At 39.8% G+C, this 21116-nt stretch overlaps 2 protein-coding genes across 6 annotated transcripts; both read right to left on the reverse strand.

Annotated features, from left to right (window-relative positions):
• Positions 1-5256: 5256 nt before the first annotated feature.
• Positions 5257-10327, reverse strand: C12H15orf48 (chromosome 12 C15orf48 homolog). 3 transcript variants are annotated; one of them, XM_074837808.1, is made up of 6 exons: positions 10199-10327; positions 10030-10090; positions 9635-9723; positions 8797-8857; positions 8036-8127; positions 5257-5402 (listed from the first exon to the last, which is right to left on the reverse strand). In XM_074837808.1, the coding sequence occupies exons 2-5, from the start codon at positions 10069-10071 to the stop codon at positions 8059-8061; spliced, it is 261 nt and encodes an 86-aa protein (XP_074693909.1). In that variant the 5' UTR covers positions 10072-10090; positions 10199-10327; the 3' UTR covers positions 5257-5402; positions 8036-8058. The 3 variants fall into 3 exon arrangements, with proteins under 3 accessions (XP_074693909.1, XP_074693908.1, XP_074693907.1); XM_074837807.1 differs by lacking the exon at positions 5257-5402 and adding an exon at positions 6351-6932; XM_074837806.1 differs by lacking the exon at positions 5257-5402 and having other exon boundaries at positions 6351-8127.
• A 1796-nt stretch (positions 10328-12123) lies between these two features.
• Positions 12124-20207, reverse strand: AFG2B (AFG2 AAA ATPase homolog B). 3 transcript variants are annotated; one of them, XM_074837863.1, is made up of 8 exons: positions 19044-20207; positions 17807-17992; positions 16304-16462; positions 15578-15787; positions 14945-15172; positions 13963-14067; positions 13143-13268; positions 12124-12469 (listed from the first exon to the last, which is right to left on the reverse strand). In XM_074837863.1, the coding sequence occupies exons 1-8, from the start codon at positions 20118-20120 to the stop codon at positions 12317-12319; spliced, it is 2244 nt and encodes a 747-aa protein (XP_074693964.1). In that variant the 5' UTR covers positions 20121-20207; the 3' UTR covers positions 12124-12316. The 3 variants fall into 3 exon arrangements, with proteins under 3 accessions (XP_074693964.1, XP_074693965.1, XP_074693963.1); XM_074837864.1 differs by having other exon boundaries at positions 13933-14067; positions 14945-15091; positions 19044-20206; XM_074837862.1 differs by having other exon boundaries at positions 13933-14067; positions 19044-20205.
• Positions 20208-21116: the final 909 nt, after the last annotated feature.

Raw genomic sequence — 21116 nt, forward strand, 5'->3', positions numbered from 1 at the left:
GGGGCATGTACGTTACATCTGTGGTACAGCCAAACAGACAACTGTGAGGATTTCTAAAAACAGACAGGAAGGTAAACAGTTTGGTTCTATCTATGACTTTGGTGGTAATTTTGTTTCTTTAAAGCACTCACCCACAGAGGGTGTAAACCTTTGTCCTTTACACCTAGCAAGAAGCGATAGGCTCAGCACATACCTCAAACAGAAACTTCCATGTATCATCCTGCTTTGTGTACTACAAAAGCTTCCTCTTTGAACTAATACACATACAGGAACTTGAGCAAAGACATGCCTGATTCTTAAATGTTTTTATTTCTCTTAGGAAATAAAGAGAGAATTTTAAAAAAATCATGCTAGTACATATACACAACTGCTACAAGGTTTATATTAACTCCATCCCTCCCTGAAATCAGTATAAAAACATTCCCATAACATCCAACTAATTTTCTTTTACATCTACTTTTTACAACATGGTACTCTAGTATTAAAATTATGGCTAAGAGTTTGGCAATGAGGCAATGAACAGAACTGCAAGTCATTATGACTAAGATTTTGCTGTGTATTTCTGCTTTTGGGAGTAAGGTGGATACTGCAGTCTTTAAGCCAGACGGTTTTCTGATCACAGCATGTTTCATTCAAAGTACTTCACAGGAGGAAAAATAAACACAGTAAAGGCAGCATAATGCTAACCTATCATTTAATAATCTTAGCAGCATTGGCAGCATAACGCTAACAGTCACTAAAAAAAATATTCAGGCTTCACTGAATTATAAATCATACAGCAGGAGGGAGGGATGCATCATTAAATGAAACATTCTTAACAGCTTTACTAGAAAAACGGCTTTCCCTTTGTTTTGATGTAGTGAATCGGTGATTTATTGCAAGTAGATGACTTTGCTTTTCTTTGGCAAACTGATAAGATTTTCCTGTTACTACCAGGGATTACAACTAATCTGGATTTTCTGCATTTACTTCCTTGTTTGTGCAGCAGCAGCACCAAGTCTGGTAAAGGATGGTGTTTATGAGTTACCTGCCTACTGCAAATACATTTACTTCAATTGAAGAAATGACACAAAACGGGAAGTCAAGAATGAGAAAGTTTTGCTAAAGTTGAAAGCTTAAACACATGTATTTACGCATATGGAGTTTTTCAAACTTGTCTGGCTTTCTGACCTAATTGGTTTGCATTCACAGCTAACCCCAGTTGCCCTCTATACATTATACAATGTAATATTGTGTTGAAATAAACTGCATCTGTTAATGCATCATGTTGACCCTGCATGAATTTTGCAATTAAAAATCCACACGATCTACCCTACTGAAACAGAAAGACAAAGAACCCTAGTTTTTCACAAACACTGTGCTGTTAACAATCCATGTAACAATCTTGCAGGGTGATAAGGTGGGCATTCCTTGCTTACACCTCGCAATATGCATCAGTCCTTTCGAAGATGAAATATAGTTCTGTGTAAAGGGCCAATGAAGCACTCAAGTCCCCAGTCACTAGCAGTCCACCTCTGGTCTATCAGAACAGGTTGGTCTCATGCCAAATACCATACAAATACCATACAAAAGAGTAAAATTATAGAAAGTGGCTTGAAAACCAGAGTTCTAGAGAACAGCTGTAACCATAAATTGGTTATTGGGATGGCAGGCAGCTCTGCCTTGTGACTGCATCATTTAATGTATGTTCCTTTAGGCAATGCTGACTGGACTGCTGCAGAGCTCTGGTCCCCACAGTCTATTTTTGGTGCTGTATCCTATTGACTTTTCCTCCCGAGTCTGTTTGCCACCATCTGGTAACAACACTGTCTGTGCAGAATTCCCACTCACTTCAGCAGGGAATTCTGCTTTTAAAATTAATTTCTGTGATAAAGTCCAAAGTTCAAGGTCTATCACCTCCTGCCCCTGCTTCAGCAACACTTGGGGTCAGCGAAGTCAGCAAGTCTCAAAAAGAAAAAGAAAACACACAAATAAAAAAGCCCTTTCACTGCTGTTGCCTGAAGTGCCACTATCACCGTCTGCAAGGCTACAGAAATCCCGATAATTTATAGTGCTAAGGATTAAAAACTGCCAGACCATTTTAAATTTGGAGTTACAGAACATGAACAAGTTATTTTGTCATTTTCTTGTAAGGAAACAACTAGATGAAAAAAATTTCAGTAACAGAACAGCCCTTACTCCAAGCAAGAGATATTTTGATAGAAGTGGGTAAGAAACAGACAGTATCCCATAAAATTATTAGCAGACATGGCCTTTAATTTTTTGCAGTAGCATAATTAAGAGATAATTTTCAGTGGAATGGACCCTACATACCACCATAATGTTAATATGTTAACAAATGTAAAGAAAAACTGCAAATGTTTTTATGTGAATCTATTGAAAGACAATGCATACTTATGTATATGACCCAAATTTCTATTTATTTCAAAATGGAAAGACAATTCTTAAGTATTTACTGTTATTTATGCATATATTTAAAATCTATAGATTTCTGCTTGAAGAATTTACAGACTATGCATCCCTACTGTTATAAACAAGGCTCCTCTTTTTAAAATCATCCCTATAGTGCATTTATGACAATACCACCAACATAAATAAAGCAAAGCAGAACAGCGGAGAGGGAGAAGGAAGACAAACATTACAAGCAGGGCCTTTTTTGCTTAATTTCTGAGTTTAAACCACCAGCCTAATTATGTCCTGATCTACTCATTTTACATGTGTAACTTTCTAGAACACAGTATAGGTAGGCGTACTGATAAATAGCAGTAACAGTACAAATAAATTAGGCCAAGATAATTTTAAGTTTTTCTGATGTGTTTGTTTTGGTGGGTGAGACAGAAAGAGATTTGGCAAGAAGGAAAGATGTGTCACCAAGGGAAAGAAGGAAGAAGTCTCAGTAGAAAATAGGGAGGAGGATTTGAGAAACAGAAAGTGAGCAATACCAGTCTAGTATAGTCCAGATCAAATGTTTCAGGTTGAAGAGACTGATTTTTCTACTGCTTGACAGCTGGTAAAACTGGAAGAACATTTATCTGAATTTTAACAGATGTGCACAAGCACTTTTTAAATCTTATAGCAACAAGGTCACAAAGATGACTAGCTTTATCTTAAAAATACTGCATCATGAAGCCTAAATTATTTATACAAGACAGTTTTTAGGGATGTTACACATGGTCAAATCTTGGCCAAGAGCAGCAGAAACAGCATCATCACCCAGGACAGGGCAAGCCCAGCGTCAAGGCCCAGCTGTGGCGGGAGGCCCAGAACCACACAGGGCCTGACTCGGGCCCTCACTGTCACCGGCTGCTCCACAACCTGGCCAGTTCATCGGGAGCCATGACCCCTACACGCATGAGCCAGGCCACCCAACTGACGCATCCCAGAGACCACAGCCAGGCAGCCTGAGGAGCAGGGGCCTGCTCTGAGCGAGGGAGGGCTCAGCACCACCGGAAGGGGAGGGCCAGGGCCACAGCCCACCGCACCTGTGTGACGCATTGGGCTAAACCTCAGAAGTCGTAAATGAAGAGAAAACCAAAACCAAACCAAACCTTTTGTGCATGCCCTCCTTGCTAATAGATGAGGGTTTTTTAAAATTAATTTTCTACAAGCATCAGCCAGTATGTGGCCCATATCCTGAAGTCCAAATCATTTCTAGGACTCTGGCTTGCTAACACAGCTCCATTCTAATTAAAGTTCTGCCATCCCCTAACACTGGAGTTACAGTTTTCTTACAACTCCCTCATTTGCCACACAGACAAATCCCTTACCTTGCATGCTGCTGAATATCTAGGCAGCACACTACCACAGAAAGGGAGCTCAGCTCCTCCAAACGCACACCTGGAAACTGGACACTGACACAAAACCCGGGGCGGGAGGTTTCCTTTGTTTGTACCTGGTGTTTTGGCAAGAGAGTGCCCTTCTCCCTGCTGCAATAACCAGCGCTGCTGAAGGCTCACAGGCTTTAGGTGGTCCCACCGGTGACCTTGCAGCGATGCCCGGCGAGGCTCACCCTGCGAGGCACCTGGGACACAAGGGAGCCGCCTCCACCGTGCTTCTCTGTCGGTTGTGGGACAATGGAGGTGAGGCGCTACGAAAAGCCCCACACCCCCGCGGGTGGCCCAGTGACCCCTCTGGTAAGAGGCCGTGGAGGGAGATGGCAAGGGTGGAAAAGCAGGACGGTGGCAGCCTCAGGCTTCCCCACAGCCACAGGGCCATGGGCGGTGGTGGGGAGCAGGCGCGGACACCAGAGGGCAGCAGGTGCGGTGGGTAACGGCTGCAGGACAGCTTTTCACTCATAATGGCTTGTCACAGGCTGCAGACTCACCATGTTGCATGAGGGGCCCCTAGAGGGGCCGCACAGCCCTTGCGAGGCCTGCAGAAGGATACTGCATCCCCATCAACAGCTCTGGCTGGAGCATGCATGTAACAAGGTTATCTAAAAGTAAAAGCTAATTAAACCCAAATCCTCTGATTGTCAGGTCAAGGTACAGCACAAATAGGGTTGGCACCGCCTCCATGAAGCGCACTGTAAAGGTGTGTGATCTTTGACCGGGGTGAGGCACTGCAGGAGAACGGCTCTTTGGACTGGGTGTCTCTTGTGCTCACTCTGGACTTCCTTTGAAGGGTGCCATTAGCTGTGATGGCTGTTTTATGATGGGAGATAGCTTTCAGCAAACAGCCTACCTGCTCTCTATTCACATCAGCACCTGAAGGTGAATAGTTACTTAGTACAACTGCAGTGCCCCAGTCCACCTCCTCGGTAACACTTTTTTATTTCCATTCGTTACACTCTTAGGTGATCTCGTTATCTTGTGAGCTCCCCGTATGGCAGGGATGTGCAGTACAGCAATGACTCCAGACAGTGAATTAAAACTGTGCTGAGTAGCATGGTCATGTTTGTTTAATCTGAAAGCTTTTTTGGGAAATGTCCAACACCAAATATTGGCCAGATCCAGTGAATCATTCCCATTACTCTCGTTTGTTTTCTACAGCTAGTCCTAGGGACAACAACCCTCCGCACTGAGACAGATGACAACCACAGGATGAACAATTTCCTCCAATGATTGCATCAAGCTCCTCTGTAAGTTACTATTTTCTACAGAAACCACACGCACCAATGAAGTAACTAGATAGTACAGTACTATACTAGTAGCATCTTGCAGTAGAGAAATACAGGGGTAGGGGACATCACATAGAGAAATGCTGTCACCGGGGCTATCATATGCAAAGACAACCAAATGAAAAACACCACACTGCTTTTGGGTAACCACAATGATACAAGATCTGTGGTTAAGGCCTGTAAGTACTATTGTAATAACAAAAATTAGTAATAAATTATTGTATATATACTGCAGAAAGCAATCTTCTTCCAGAAAGTTGTTTAGAAATAGACCACTTGTCACCTGCAGTTAGAAAAACATAACCATAGATTTTAATGATGAATTTCTAATGGTGATTAGAGCCATTAAAAACCAGTTGTAATGGTTTCTAATCTATACTTAAAAATCTAACAAGCTGGTGGGCATTTTAATAAAACTTTGTAATTAATATGAAAGTTGGAAGTGATATAGTTCAATGGAAAGGTACCAGACAGGGTGAGCAAAGATGGTGATTGGTTTTTAAAAAAAACCCAAACAACCAAACCAAAACTAAAACCAAGACAGAATGGAGTAGGAGACAAAATAGAGAGAAGGAGAAAAGTTGTTAAATTATTTCGATGGCCTCTAAATTGTCCATTGAATAACAAGTCATGGGGCTTGCATAACACAGGACGTGGAAGTCTTATTGTTCTCATAAAAGTCAGCTCATAAAATTTAGCCAATTAAACCTCTACTGTCTTAACTCTGATGTCTGTCGAACAATGAAATAATTTGTATATTCTTTATAGATTTATGTGGAGTAGTTGCAAGGGGAGATACAGTAATTGCTCTTGGTGTGCTCTACTTAGAAGAAAAAAACCCTCATCTACACAGAATAGAGAATATTTTTAGGGACAGTCTGAGCACACACAAAATTGTCCCAAGAACTTCAACAATACTCATAATCTTTCTGAAGTGCAGAAAAATATTTTGATTTCTCACATTATGTGAAAACCCTCCCCACAAATCTATATTTAAAAAAAAAAAGAGCGGCTAACAAAGCAAAACATCCTATTATCTTAGCTATTATGCTTCAGGACAGGATGAGAGAAGCCAACAGCCTGTGACTGATGGCAGTCACACTGCTTAATGAGCTACTGGAAGACACCACCACCAGTCGTTAAGTACAAAAATTATGTAAAAATTACTTACACTTATTCTCCTAATGTTGACAGATACTTGGGTCATAGTATTTATAGACCATACAAGTGATTTACTGAAGAAAAACTCATTTATTTCATGCATCAAGTCAGAGCACAGCACTTTTTGTTTTGTGTCCAGTAAAAGTCCAGTAAAAATATGGAAATACAGAATAACTTACAGAAAATATTTTAAAATATTTCTCTAGTAAAATACCCAAAACTTGTATTCCTCAGAGCACTGGATTTTTGTGGTTGTGTGCTATCCAATCATCTTGTAATGTAATTTCTTAAAATGAAAGCTAAGAACATATTCTGAAGACTTGTAGTTCCTCTCACTCTTAAACATAAATGTTGCTGAGTCATCCTTACTTGATAAACAAATATTTATGTTGCATCTGTGCACAAGTATGGGATAAAATAACATTTTGACTTTTTTTTCTCAGCATCAATAAATCTGAAGAAAACATAAAGCTTCTGAAGCCAAGCTCCCTTAAAATTCGAGAGACACCTTTAGTAAAGCTTTGTCTTTGCTGCAGCAGAGTTACCTAAAGCACTTCGCTATTACTCACTTAAGGGGACTTTTTCCAGTTAGCAGTTGTTTCACTTTTGCTTTCCTCCTCACAGAAAGTCATATGCATTCAGAACATCCATTCTAAAAGAAACTGTATAATATATTGTGAAACTGCTTGGAAGGGGACACATACAGAAAATATCCATAAAAGGACTGTTCTACCATTGGATGCATATATTGCCTCATTAATTTACTGGGGGTCTGCCCATTACACTCTTTCCTTGGCCAATTCATAAGAAAACACACAGATACTTAAAGAGGAACTGTCTCTTCACAGGATCATTCCTAATCTTAATCTGTTATTTTCTCTTTGTTAAAGCAGATGTCCCTAACAGCACGTATACAGAAATGTTTAAAAATATTAAATGCACAGTACGTTTGAGCTTGCACATGAACTACCTTGGCAAAAAAAAATTAACACTATGTAATCAGTTTTGGATAACTCAAGTTTCTTAATTGTAGTAACTTTTTCTAAATTTAAACATGAACAATACTTAAATACTATAGAAATGATCTAATTTCCGATTCCCTTTTAGACATGATTAATTCTTACGTTCTAATTCTGCAGTCTCAAATATAGCCTTAAATAACCTGTCAAACTCCTCCGTGGGTTAAGGTAAGCGCATGTGTAAGTTTTAGTATCAGCAGGAGGACATTAGTTTTGATGTAAACTGTCATCACATCTAAAGTGGAAAACAAATGCAAGTATACTTTATGAACACATATGTTGCCATACAAAGACATCCTCTGGCTATGATCACTATTTGGTCTGTATACAGCATTGAAATACAGTACAGAGACAAGGAATCCCAATTTATAAGGGCTTTTGGGTAATCTCCATTTATGGAATTTACATGGAATGTTCTAAAAATTTAAAACCTATATAAAATTACAAAATTAATGTATTCTGATAAAACCAAAATTCTACAAAAAGTGTGAAGGCTTTTTCCATCTATAATTACCATCTGAATATTCAACATTTGACATCAAATGCCTGCTGAATATTTGAGACAGATTTTTGGACTATGGGGATGTTGTATGCCAACTTCTAAAGCAACATGAAACTCCTCATCCAGAGTCCAAAAAATGTAGGGAGACCCTAAAAATGTAGCAGAAGCATTTCCGCACACTGATTTCAGTAGTCAAGTTTGTGCAGAAGTGATTCCACTAGATTCATAGGGTACCTTTTTGAGGCAACAGAAACTTGTCACTTCGTAAGCTTTCTGACATTTTCCAGCTCTTCTATGGGTTTCCATTTCTGATGGATTGTTAATAGCTGAAAGAAATTCAAAGGAAAATATGAAAGAAATTAGCAAAATCCCAGTTAGCATTTACTCCACTCCCACCCCCAACATCACACATCAGCTTATTGGTGAAGAAGGGTTTCGAGTAGCTTTATATTTTCCTTTCAGAAATAAGCAAAAATAGCAACCAATGACATATTTAATAATGTGTTGAACAAAATTACTTGTCTATTAAATAAATAATAATGCAAATAATTTTATTTTTTCTTATCTTAGATGCTCTACTAAACTAAGATTTTCTTCCTTCAGGCTGCAGTACTCAGAAACATTCTTAGTCAATTTTGTAATTCAGGAACAAGGCAAGGGTAAACAGCAGTTCCTCTATACTCCAAATTTCCACTGTTATCAATAGAATTGAGTAAATGGATGTTGGGGGGTGGGGAGCACCAGCCAGAAGTACACCATAAATTCAGGATCAGACCTAGAATGTAATAGCTGAATCCCTATCATTAAGTAATACAGGGAAGATACGTGACATAAAGTAATGAGTTAAGCAATTCGTTCCACTTTTACCTAGATGTGTCAGCTTTACATTTGTTTCCTCATTAATATTTTGCTAGTTCTTACACATTTAGCTGAAGTTATTAATTGTGTTGGAACTATACGTTATTTGCACTGCCTGTATTACTTGTACAAATTACCTTCTGAGGCTTGTTAGGATCAACAGTTTCCCACGGTTCTGGATTGCCACTCTTGTTAATGCTTTAAGAGAAGATAAAACAAAACAGGTACTATGTTTTAGGGTGTGATCTTGCATACATTTTTCTTATATGAGCAGTCTATTGTCAGTAGAACTATTCATGCAAGTAAGTAGCTCCCTGAAATGCAAGTTTACAGGTTTGGACATTTTTGTTTTAAATTCTGGGTAGGAATCAATGATGGCTTGCTTTATTTGCAGCTTCTAAAGTATCAAACAGGCCAATGTTGTTCAAGTATAACATGTTATCATAAGAGAAGCAAGCTAAAAAATCAAAACTGAATAAAGACACAGAAAAAGGGGATTCTTACCCTGACAGCTAAAGTGCCTATTCCAATCACTTTAAATATAAAAATTCCCCAAAGCTTAAAAAGTATAGGACTTAGTTCCAATTATTAGCCAAGTCATTAAAACATTAACTTATTGTAAGTTCATTTTATCAAATGCTGTTCTTTGTATATAAGTAAATAGCCTGGTTGCAACATATCTGCATGTCATCTACGTATCTGGTTATTTAAAATTCTTTGTAAGAACATTTAAAACCTATTACACCTGAGGCAAAGAAAAAACATAATTATTAAATCAAAAGTTAAGAAATAATTTGGTCTATGTTCCAAATTAATTAATTTCTTCAGTATTTACAGTCTGCAGATATCTTAGTTGTTACTAGTAGTCTGGAAAATCCACATAGATTTTGTTGTTGTTGCAAAACATGATGGTCAAATACCTCTGCTGAACACAAAAAGTTAGGGTAAATACCAAGCAATAAGTATTTTGCTTACATCACATCGGATTTGCTGAATAGGGAATAGGCAGAAAAAAAGAGTGCCCCAACTGCTGCAGAGGACACTATTCCAACCAGGGGAATAAGCTGAAAGACATAAAAAGGAGAAAAGACTTGAAGAACGAGTGTCGTGGCTACAGAGCCATGAATAGGGAGAGCGAGGGTTCCAAGGAACAAGGAACTAAAGTTATATACCTGTTAAGGTATATTACCTCTGTATTACTATTCACACCATCTCACTTTGCATGAATTTCAACTTACACATGTCGCTCGCTATCACGATTTCCCGTCAGGTGCTCGTTAGTAAATGGGAACCCCTGCGCACCTGCTGGAGCCCACCGGCATCCCCTCGCCGGGGGGTTATCACAGAACCGACGTCTCGGACAAACTTACTTCTTTTTTTGCTTTTAGTATCTGGAAGAAGTTCGTGTTCATCCTCGCTACGGCTCCGGACCTGGAACAAACCGTTCCCGGTTACCGCACCCCGAGTCGGGACCCCCCGGCCTGCGGGACCCGGGCTCGACCGCCGGCCCCGGGGCAGAGGGCACGACGGCTCCGTTACCTGGCAGAGCGGAGAAGGACCGGCAGCGCTGCCGACGGGCACCAGCGCCGGGGGACCGTGTCCTCCGCATTATATACGCCCAGCAACGGCCGTAAACGCTGCCTGCACCCCACATCCCGCCCCCCGCGCGGGCAGCCGGGCGGGCAGGGCGCCCCCCAGCGGCCGCCGCGGGAAGCGGCCCGCGGACGAGCAGCGCCCCCTTGCGGCGCGCGTTGGGCAGGCGCAGGCGGCAGGAGGCCGCGGTGCGGGCGGTGCCCTTCCCGCAGCTCCTTCGCTCTTGTACTGCATTACTCAGACCTTGCTTGTCCACTTCTCCTTTGTCTCCTCGTTTGCCCCCTTCGCCAGGCAGTTGCCTAAAGACCAGCGTAGCCAGGCACACACACAAGGCCTTGCCCTGCCTCTTGTCAGCGCTCGGCAAGGTGCATGTAGTGACCAAAACTGGTGCCCGATGTCACCGTGTCCCCTTTTGTTGTAACCGAAGCTTAACGCCCACGTTCCCATCACTCTGCTGTTGTTAGGCAGCTCCCATCACTTCCCAACACCCCCATCTGAGAAAAACTACCAGGGGCAGGCTGGAGGTGCATGGTGCCAGCAGATGCCTCCCTGTAAATCTGTTTCTCCCTTCCCCTCTTGTCCACAGGAATGCAGTAAGAGGAGGTTGCCTTTACTGCACGCTCTGCTGGCTCCCTGAGCAAGAAGGGGACATGACAGGGCACGATTAGCTCTGATGGTCCTTCTAGGGAACAAGTACAGAAGTTAAGCACCATCATCTTTGAAACAAAGGAGCCTACAGCATTTTGCTGTCCTAACAGCTTTCAGATCTGGCAATTCCAAGGCAACACTCTCAAACACTGGAAAGCAAAACAGAGAGTTACCTTCAAGGTTTTCATACTTTTATCTCCAGCACTGCTGCTCAGAAAACTTTAGGAAGTTCACTGGCACTGGCCTACTTGTTGCCAGCAATAAAGCAGCAGGATGGTCCTTCCTTAGGAAATGGTGATGAGAGCCACCAAGCTGTAGGACAGTCGTTTATATCTGAACCCTTTCCTAAGTTACAACAGCTTCTACTACTCCCCTTTGCCCTCCGCAGTCACCAACTGCCTTGGAACTTCCTTTCACGATCCATCTCACTGTAAACCACACTGCAGTGCGGTCCCTAGGGTCCCTGTTATGGGAAAGAAATATTTGTTAATGGGTTTATAACTTAAGAACCTCAGCTGAAATAAGAAACTATTTTTGACAGTGGAGTATTTTGTTTACAAGCATTTTCATGGGGAAAAGGAAAAAATAATTAAAAACTTCCTACCCTGGTGAGTTAAAATGCACGCTTACATACATGTAGTAACAGTTTCCTTTGACATATCTATGTATTATAGAAGACAACCTACCAAAATACATTGACAAAGAATGGTTGGGTGGGGAAAAGAATTCTGCAGAAATGGTTATAAAGCAAACTCCCTTCCCTAAAGAAGAAATTATTATAGTTTGAATCAATTACAGACGATTAGTATCTGCTTACTCAATCCAAATGTTTGTACAGTAAGCAATAACTGATCTAAAATTATGCCAAAGAACCCAGGCTCCCAAATTTACAAGAGGGTATTAAACACTGACAAACTTTTCACTGCCACTATATTCTGTAATCTGCTTGTAAGAAAGCAAGTCTGTAGATAATGCATATATAAAACACCTTAACGTTTCATATTTTCATATGATGTGGGACTTACTTCCTCCTATTTAACATTCTGAAAGCTTTTCTATTTTTCAAGTATTCACTATCCTTTGGAGACTTCACAACACATTTTAAATTAAATATTCTTATTGTGCCAGTGTTTGTACTGAAAAGTAGGAAATCTACAGTAACACTAAGCTGTTCCACAGTGCTTTATCTAAGTATCTCAATGACTCGTTTCCTCAGATGGAAACCTAGACAAAGCAAAAAAAGATTTTATTCTCCATTACTGAAATCACAGATTTTTCACAAGTGAAATTTTACTGTGTTTCATACACACTGAAAACTACAGTAAGTACAGTATTAAGAAGCAGGAAAGATGTAAGCCATTGCAAAATCTTTGTAATATATTTAAAAATACCTATGCTACATCACTCCTTTTTGATTCAAGAGGATAATTCTTGATTATAAAATTTTTCATAAAACTCCAAGTCTTTTATGTTTAAGGATGGTTTTACAGTCTTCAACGATTTTACAAAATGCTCGTGTTTTACAGCAGTTGCTTCAAGTCCATTCTCTTGCAGTGCCAACAAAGCAGCCTTTAAAAGAAAAAAAAAGAAACAACTTGAAGTGCTTATGGTTTTAAGTTGCAAAGAAGTTATTGCAAGTATTCTAAAATATTTTACATGAAACAGAATTTTAAGTAAAGCATCTGAAAACAGCATTATATAATTTATGGTTATTTAACAATAAACATCCAATAAGATTACTGTAACTTTTTTCATTCACTTTTTTGTCTGGATTAGACAACAGATCCTTGATCACTTCTCTATTTGGATTTTCTTCCTAGTCTTCTCTCTTTTATACAACTTATCTCAAACACTTACAGATTTCCCCTCTCAATTTTTTTTCTCTCTAGTCTTGACAGTACATCCTAATTTCAGCTAAAAATGCTGCAGTTGCTTGCAGTACACAGAATACAATTCATCTAGATGGGAGCTTGGATTAGAAAGGGCCATGTGAAGCAAAGGGTAGTACAGGTCCTTAATTTCTAGTAAATTATCACAGAAAAAAAACCAAATGAGAATAAAGGGTTAAAGAATTAACCCTTGTTCAGTTCTTCAGTTTTACCCATTCTCTTTCTATTTCTATCACAAACTGTGAAAGAATCCATAGTACAGATGGCTTGGCAACATCTATGAGTTAGGTCTCTTTTCACTGAAAGGTTTCATTTACTGTTTACTTCACAGATTAACCATGAATATTTCTTACCTCCTTGCACAGATTTTCAATATCAGCTCCAGAGAAGAGGTCTGTTAGGACTGCCACATCTTGTAATGATACATCAGTATCTAATGGAATTTTTTCTGTGCAGATTTTCAAAATGGAAAGCCTTCCCTGTAAATTGGTGCATATTATACAAGAAAACAAACAAGCCAATAATTAATCCCTCTCCAAAGCAGTACCGAATTTGAAATTAGAACTAAGGAAAATCCCAAAGAGTACCAAAACCACATATTTTTGGTGGAAGCATGAATAAAGTGCTACTAATGGAGATAATACTTACTCTTATGGTTATCTCATATATTAAAACTCTGCTATTCACAGTTACTCATTACCCAATATAAACACAGTATTTTAGACTGAAGAGTTCATATTTAGCCTGCTTTGGGTCAAATCTTTTTTTTTGGGAAGCTCAGGACAAGCAGCTACATTACCCTTAGGAACAGGGCACAAGAATGATTTGAAGCAAGGACAGACAACTTGTTATGGTACTTCCTAAATTGCACCTTGATTTTGTAAATACAGAATTATTACAGATATTGTCAATTTTCTATATGCAATAGTGTAACTACATACCCTGGTTAAATGTTACTGCTGTTTAAATAACAAATGCAGTTACTCCTGTTTAAGCTTCTTCATTGAGTTTGGTGACTGATCTTCAGTGAATCATCCATCAGTTGTTAAATATATTACAGGAATATGCCCCCTTTGCTCTTAAAGTATGCTGGCAATTAATATCTCTCCATTTACAGCCACATATGAATTTGTAATACATCACCTTCAGATCTGGAGGTGGAATATAGATCACCTTGTCAAGCCTTCCAGGACGCAATAAGGCATCATCCAACATATCTGGTCTATTTGTTGCAGCAACTACCATGAAATCTTTGTTCAAAGTTTCCTGAAACTCTAGCTGAGTAAGAGATGATATCAATAAATTAGTGCAACACAGTTGATAGGTATTATCTAAAGATATGAGTTAACTACTAATGAGAAAAGGGGAAGGGTGAAAAGGTGATGTATCTTTACATGTAGTTATTTTCAATACTAATATTTCTTTTGATCTTGAGGTAAAAAATGCCTCGGTGCAGGTCAGATCAGATGACAAGGAAGAAATATAGTTAGTATCTGCCTTGAAAATAAGTACAGACTTTTATTTGGCCAATTTGTAACAAATTTATAAGCAAAAATTCAGTATTCTACAATTCTGAAAGTGTTTTCCTCAATTTTCCCCCAGAGAGTATCATAATACGAAGACTGACATTTAACTGCAGAAAATCTAAATATTAAATATTGTAAACAATTCACTGAAAAGTCCAGATGCAAGTTTTCATTTAAGTAAGTAACTGATCATAACTGTACTGGTTTTGTAGCAAGTACGTATGACAAAGCACTGGAAATAAAGTATGGGAAATGCTTATAAAAAGTAAGTTCAGGAAGGAACTGTATAATAGTAAAAAGAGCACAAAGTCTAAAAAATTACCTTAGTGTCAAGCAAGAGGATTTTTGTGACCAAAGATAAACACCAACTAGTAATGCTCATTAGCCAGTGTAGGTATTTTGTTCAAAAAACAAAGTCTCATTGAGGAACGGTGTATGTAAAAACAGTTAGCAGCCTATATATGGTATTTTCTAAAAACTAGAAATTATGACAGAGTAGAAAAGCATCTTGCATATTTTTAAGCTTGAGGATTTTAAGTTTAAAAAGTGTGAATGCCAACAACTAAAATTTCTGGAACAACTGTACAGCATTTATCATTCTTCCTATATGGAAAAAGGAACATAAATACCTTTCTTTCCTCATCACTTTGTTCTTGACATTGACCCTCAAGCTGTAGTTTGCTTCCTCTTCTTTCTGTGACTTTCAGCCCAATCCCATCCAACTCATTGAGAAGAACAGAAAGAACCCGCTCTGAGACACCATGGCCACTTCGGCCCTGTGATCGAGATCCCAAGATAGAATCAATCTCATCCAGGAATATTATTGCTGGAGTATTTGCTCTTGCTTGGCGAAAAACCTTTTAAAATATTAATAAAGTAAAACATCATTGCATACATGCCATCACATAAGGTGAAAACTCCTATTTACATATACTCTGTATTTTAATTACTTAACTTTAAAGATACCTTCATAAAGATTCACAAGAGCTGTTCTGGCTTATGTTTACTATTACATTCTGCTTCTTATTTAAATTCTTAAGTGAACTGAAAACAAAAGGATAGAAATACTTTCAAAGTTTAAAACTGGTATAATTTTAGGGCTAGATTCTCAGTTTATAGAAATGTGAATCTGTAAACCATTTCTATTTAACAATCAGATGAGAGCTTTGACTATAATCTTTTCAATAACAAAATTTAGGCCTAACTAGTACTTTACAAAAATCAAGCAAAAATAGAGACCTTATACAAATTAAAAACTGTACCTGAGACAAAATTTTCTCTGAATCTCCAACGTAAGGTGAGAAAAGGTCAGCACCACTTACAGACAGAAAGGAACAATGAGAACTTGTGGCCACAGCCCTCACCAGTGTGGTTTTGGCACACCCTGATGGCCCGTAGAGAAGAATACCCTTCGGATGAGACAGGCCCATCCTAGCAAACGCCTGAGGAAATTTCATAGGCCACTCAATACTCTGTCAATACATCAAAAAGGGATGAAATTCTTAGTAACAAAAGCAGAGTTCACAGGCAATCAATAAAATTGCTGAGCACATTATTTCCTCTCCTTGGTACAAACATTAATTTGAAATCACAGAATATTGTCTTACTTCATATGATGCTCCCCTTCTTAAAGTTTCCTCTCTGTCTCAAACAGAACAAAAGGCAATCCTCAAGAGATGATACGCAAGAGCCATCTCTGGCTACAAACTGAGGAATGCACAAATTATCTGGCTACAAGTTAAGTGTTTTTCAGCTATCACAAAACATGCTTATTTTTCCATGATACTATGCTTGATGGTGATATCTTGTGACTGGAACATTTCTAACTCACAAACATTGTAATAATGTAGTATAGCAAATGTTTAAAATATAATTTATAATCAGGTAATTTGCAAAATAATTCATTTCCATAATGCAGCATACAGAACACCTTGGAGGATGTGGGTATTACAAACCAGCTGTTTATCTAAATTTGTTTTATACGCTACCTGTTTTAACTTTAATTTCACATCTTCAAGACCACCAATTTGCTCCCAAGTGACAGGTTTACACTCTGTTAGTCCAATTGCACTTCGAAAAGAGGATGGTTGAATTTTTTTAAAAGCTTCTTGGAAGTGTGCCATGTTAATCACCGTTTCCGCTGAATCCTGAAGAAACCCAGATAAAGCATATTAACAATATTTTAACATAATAACTTATAATGCTTCATTATTATGCACATTTCAGGCCAAATGCAACTGATAAAGAAGTAAATTCTTGCCCTAACAAGCTTAAGCACTTCAGACACAAAGACGTAACACAAAGTAGAATGTACTCTCTTTAATGGCAAGTTTTTTACACAGGAAAAAACAGTTTTAACAGAAATTAATGTTTTAGAGAGAACTGTTTCTTTTCCCTAAATTATAGCTCCATTACACTGTGATCTGCTAAATCAAATGTTTGCTAGTTTCAGGGTTACTACACACCAAATCCTAGAATCTCTTGAATACAAATAAAAATATTCTAACATCCATTTTCACAACATACTGGAGAAAGTAAGGCACTTTATCTCAAACAGGCTATAAAATACCATTATTAAACTACAGATGCAGTAACAAAACTAAGAGGTATTTTACAAAGCTGTTTGCAGTTTTCAAGACAAGCAGGCCATCTACTTATTAATTAATTTAATTTGTCCATCTATTTTTTTCTGGGTTACCAGGCTATAATTATTTTATTATTTTCAATATTTGTAAGGTATCTGGAGGGGATGGAAGTTCTAGAAATATGATGCTCTCTTTTTTTCCTACCCCTGAGTGAAGACAGAGGGTTCTACCATTCTCTGTAGATGCTCTGACTCTGGAAATTTTGCAAATATGGCTTTAAATTTCCGCTCAGCCATTCCAGATGAAAAACCACAGCAAACATATATCTCCCAGTTTTTGTAAAAGTCAGAATAAAGAAGATTAAGAAATAGTTATTGTAGATATGGAATTAGAGAATTGCTAAGAAGTTAAATTTCTGCACACTGGGGAGTTGTATATGTTGTGTCTACAACATTATATCCAGCCATACAACCCAAATGATAATAGATATTATCACTAGCATTTACATATTTATGTATCAACCTAAACTTTAATTTGCAGTTATTATTAAGAAGTAGAATTCTAAATTGCTGATAGCTTCAGAGAGCTTTGGTGGACTTTATAGTTTAGTTTGCCAAAAAAGACTAAAATCTCTGCTTTGCACAATCCTAAAAAGATAAGGATGATAAGGATGAGGATAAAAACTTTTGGCAAAGCTTTTCACCCAGAAAGGAGAAAATAATCTTTTCAGGTGAAAACTGAAAGGACTAGTGAAATGGCATATTTATGTTTATAAAACACTTGATATTTTTCAGTATTTTAATTTGTGAGTTCTTCAACTTGTTGAGCTTTTCAAGTAAAGCCGAGTATTAATGGGGAAAGGGCGGTACATACATTAATTTCTTCTTGACTAATTTGCAATCATACCAAAGAGCTGCGGAACACAGCCTGCATAGCAGCTTCTCTGCAGAGTGCTGTAAGGTCAGCTCCAACATACCCAGTTGTCATTTCTGCCAGTTTAACCAAATCAACGTCTGTAGAAATCGGCATACTAGATGTAAGCAACTGCAGGATGGATCTTCTCTGTGTAAGTGTTGGGGTCCCAATAATAACCTAAACCAAATACAATAAACAAATGGTAAGTAGATATTTTTCTATATTCCTCTTATTTTATAGACGTAGGCAAGCAACTTTGTCTCTGCTTTATACTGTTTACTGAAGATTGATACATACTTTTACTGCAACTAAAGAATTTTACAAGAAATTTATTAGCAGCACTATACAAATGACAAATATTTAAATGTATTTTAAAGACATTTATACTTACTTTCTAAGCAAAGAGTGTTTGTATAAACAGTTGTTCATAAGACACTGTCAGCTAGCGTCCATCAAGTCCTATCTTAAGGTCATTTCAACATAAGACACAACACTGAAATAATAATTTCCTTGCATCACAAGGACTGAATTAGATTAATCCAAAAGAAAAAAATCAGTTAGATAAACATTCATATATTATTAAAACCCTGGTAAAATGCCACCATAAAATGCATTTCAACAATCTATAAATCCTGTAAAACAATTAAAATTATAATTGTGAAAGTATTAAAGAACTTGACTAAACTGGATGACCCAGGAGTGCATTTAGCCAGCAAAATAAACAATACAACCAAAAGCATTGTGTGTTGCATAACTCTTTTGACCATTAGGCTAGCAGAAGTTTTCCAGAGTAGACCTAGCCTCTGTTACTGAAATCTGAATAGAATTTTTGATACAACAGGTTACTAGTTCTCTGTCACAACAAACTTTTAATCTTCAACCTGGATTTTAAATGAGGAAAATCTGTGTCTGTAATGCTAAGCATCTGTAAGCAAAAGAACACCCTCAAGAACGGGTCCATGTCTTTATTATAAAGAAGGATAAAGAGTCCCCTTGTCTGTTTTCAAATATTTGGAGCTCTTGGTATCCTGAGTAAAATGTGCTCCCTACCTTACCCAAGCTGCAGCAAGCTAAAGAAACAGGACATGTCTCAAGCCTGTAGAATCCCACTACGAAACATGACTAGTAGACATTAAAAAAAACCCAAACCCAACTTTATTAACTGCCCCCTGCTCCACCTCAAAAAGGAAAGAAAAAAAGAGAGTGTATGAATAACGGGTTTGCTTACCTCTCTGTCAAATCTGCCAGGTCTTCTCAGTGCGGGGTCTAAGGCATCAGGCCTGTTTGTTGCTGCTATAATGACCATCTTACCCTCACTACCTACACCGTCCAGAAGTGTTAGCAACTGAGCAACAATACGATCTTCAGGAGCATTGTTTGAACTTCCTCGCTTTGGACATAAAGAGTCAACTTCATCAATAAATAGAATGGTTGGGCCTTCATATGACATCTCTCTGCCCTTTTCAAAGACTCTTCGCAAATTCTCTTCACCTTCTCCTGGTCTTGAACCATAGAGGGCTGGGCCACTGATGCAAAGCAGATACGCACCCACTTCTTTTGCTACTGCCTTTACAAGAAGAGTTTTCCCTACACCTGGGGGCCCTATTAATAGCACTCCGTTAGGGACAGAAAGCCCTAGCTTCTTAAAAGTTTTTGGAAAGCGGAAAGGCAGATCAATAATTTCTTTCAAAGACTTTCCCACATCATCTAGTCCTGCAATTGAAGTTTTTGCAGTGTCTTCAGATAAATGTCTGTACCATTCAAAAGTGACCACCTCCTTAATTTTTATGCTTGTTTGTGGGGTTATCAGTCCAGCTTCATCCACCGAAGGGTCTACAGACAGTATTTCAACATGCACCACGGGATTTTCGAGATTTGGGGCAACAGTAACAATGTAATGAAGTGAAACATAAACATTCCTTAGCAGTTCTCTGATTGTCTCCTGCAACACTGCTCTGGAAGTTGACCTTTTCAGTGCAGAGCTCTTAAGGACCACTTTCACAGTCGCCTTTTTTAACTGGCGATACGCCAGAAGCTCCAGCTGGCCGACATTCAGCGTGAGGCCCGCCAGGTCCCTCGCAGTCACCCCCGCGGTTCTGCAGGTCAGATCCACCTGCAGGTACCCGTCCGCCAAATCGTGCCTGGGCCACGCCGTGCATAAGCAGCAGCCGGTAGGCAGCGAGATCCTCAGCGGGGCGCCGATCCTGGCCCCCAGGAAGGACAGGGCGGCAGGCCCTATCCTGCACCTCTGGGTGCCCTCATCTCCCGGGTCCAGGGGGAGCAGCTTTAAGGCTGCCGCCTCCATCGCGGTCTTGCGCGGCGCTTCCTCCGCGGGGGAGAGCAACAACCCCCCTCCTCTGCGCGGCCCCGTCCAGCCCCTTACTCACCCCGCCTCGCCCTCCCGCAGGCCGCCCGCGCCGCCAGCCCCCACCGCTAACCGCGCGGGGCAGCTCCCGCCATACGGCCCCGCCGCGCAGGCGCCACCGCCGAGCACGCGCCACCGCCGAGCACGCGCAGTGGGAGGCAGCGCGCGGGGCGGGGCGGGGCGGGGCGGGGCACGGCACCGCCCTCCCTCATGTGCCCGCCTCCGCCGCCGCGGAGGGCGCTGCATTTGGGAGGGCTGGCAAAGGCTGCCCGTGAGGTAAAGGCTGGCTGCTAGGGACGGGCTGCCCCGCTGCGAGCGCTCTCTCGACCTCTGATACCCTCTTCCCACAGACTAAGTGGATTGATCTCCCTTCTCACTGCCACTCGGCTTGTTTTCCACAAAGCTGTCTTGGCGGGGCTCGCTTCGTCTCCCTCGCTTCGTCTCCCTCGCTTCGTCTCCCTCGCTTCGTCTCCCTCGCTTCGTCTCCCTCGCTTCGTCTCCCTCGCTTCGTCTCCCTCGCTTCGTCTCCCTCGCTTCGTCTCCCTCGCTTCGTCTCCCTCGCTTCGTCTTCTCAGCACCTCCCAGTTGTCGGGTTAATGTTTCTTAAACATGTTCCTAGGAGTTGGGCTTCCTCTTTCCCGTGTCCCCTGTCAGTGCTTCCCTTGACTCAGGGTAGCACCTTTTCCACCAGCTGGTTGGGGTTGAGTCAACTTAAGGTGCTGGTTAAGAAAAACAAGTGAGGAGCCACACAGTTGACTTGAGAAGCTGCTGATACAAGTAATTAGGACACAGATATTTATTCAACAGTTGGTAAAACTGTAGTACTATGTTGGTTTGACAAATGCTCAGCGTTTAAAAAAAATTACTTGTATAATTTTTTGGTCTACCACCTTCTTAAATTGTGCTGTGAATTATGCAGTACTTTTAGAAAACCTC

Source organism: Strix aluco, chromosome 12 (assembly GCF_031877795.1).
Source record: "Strix aluco isolate bStrAlu1 chromosome 12, bStrAlu1.hap1, whole genome shotgun sequence".
NCBI classification, from domain to species: Eukaryota; Metazoa; Chordata; class Aves; order Strigiformes; family Strigidae; genus Strix; species Strix aluco.

Coding starts and splice junctions, on each gene's coding strand:
- AFG2B (XM_074837862.1), bottom strand. CDS start 20,120: ATGGAGGCGGCAGCCTTAAAGCTGCTCCCCCTGGACCCGGGAGATGAG. Junction 17,993..19,043: donor CTGGCAGATTTGACAGAGAG/GTAAGCAAACCC, acceptor TATTTGGTTTAG/GTTATTATTGGGACCCCAAC. Junction 12,470..13,142: donor TTGAAAATCTGTGCAAGGAG/GTAAGAAATATT, acceptor TTTCTTTTAAAG/GCTGCTTTGTTGGCACTGCA.
- C12H15orf48 (XM_074837808.1), bottom strand. CDS start 10,071: ATGAACACGAACTTCTTCCAGATACTAAAAGCAAAAAAAGAA. Junction 9,724..10,029: donor TACTAAAAGCAAAAAAAGAA/GTAAGTTTGTCC, acceptor TATGTCTTTCAG/CTTATTCCCCTGGTTGGAAT. Junction 8,858..9,634: donor TTCAGCAAATCCGATGTGAT/GTAAGCAAAATA, acceptor CTTCTCTTAAAG/CATTAACAAGAGTGGCAATC.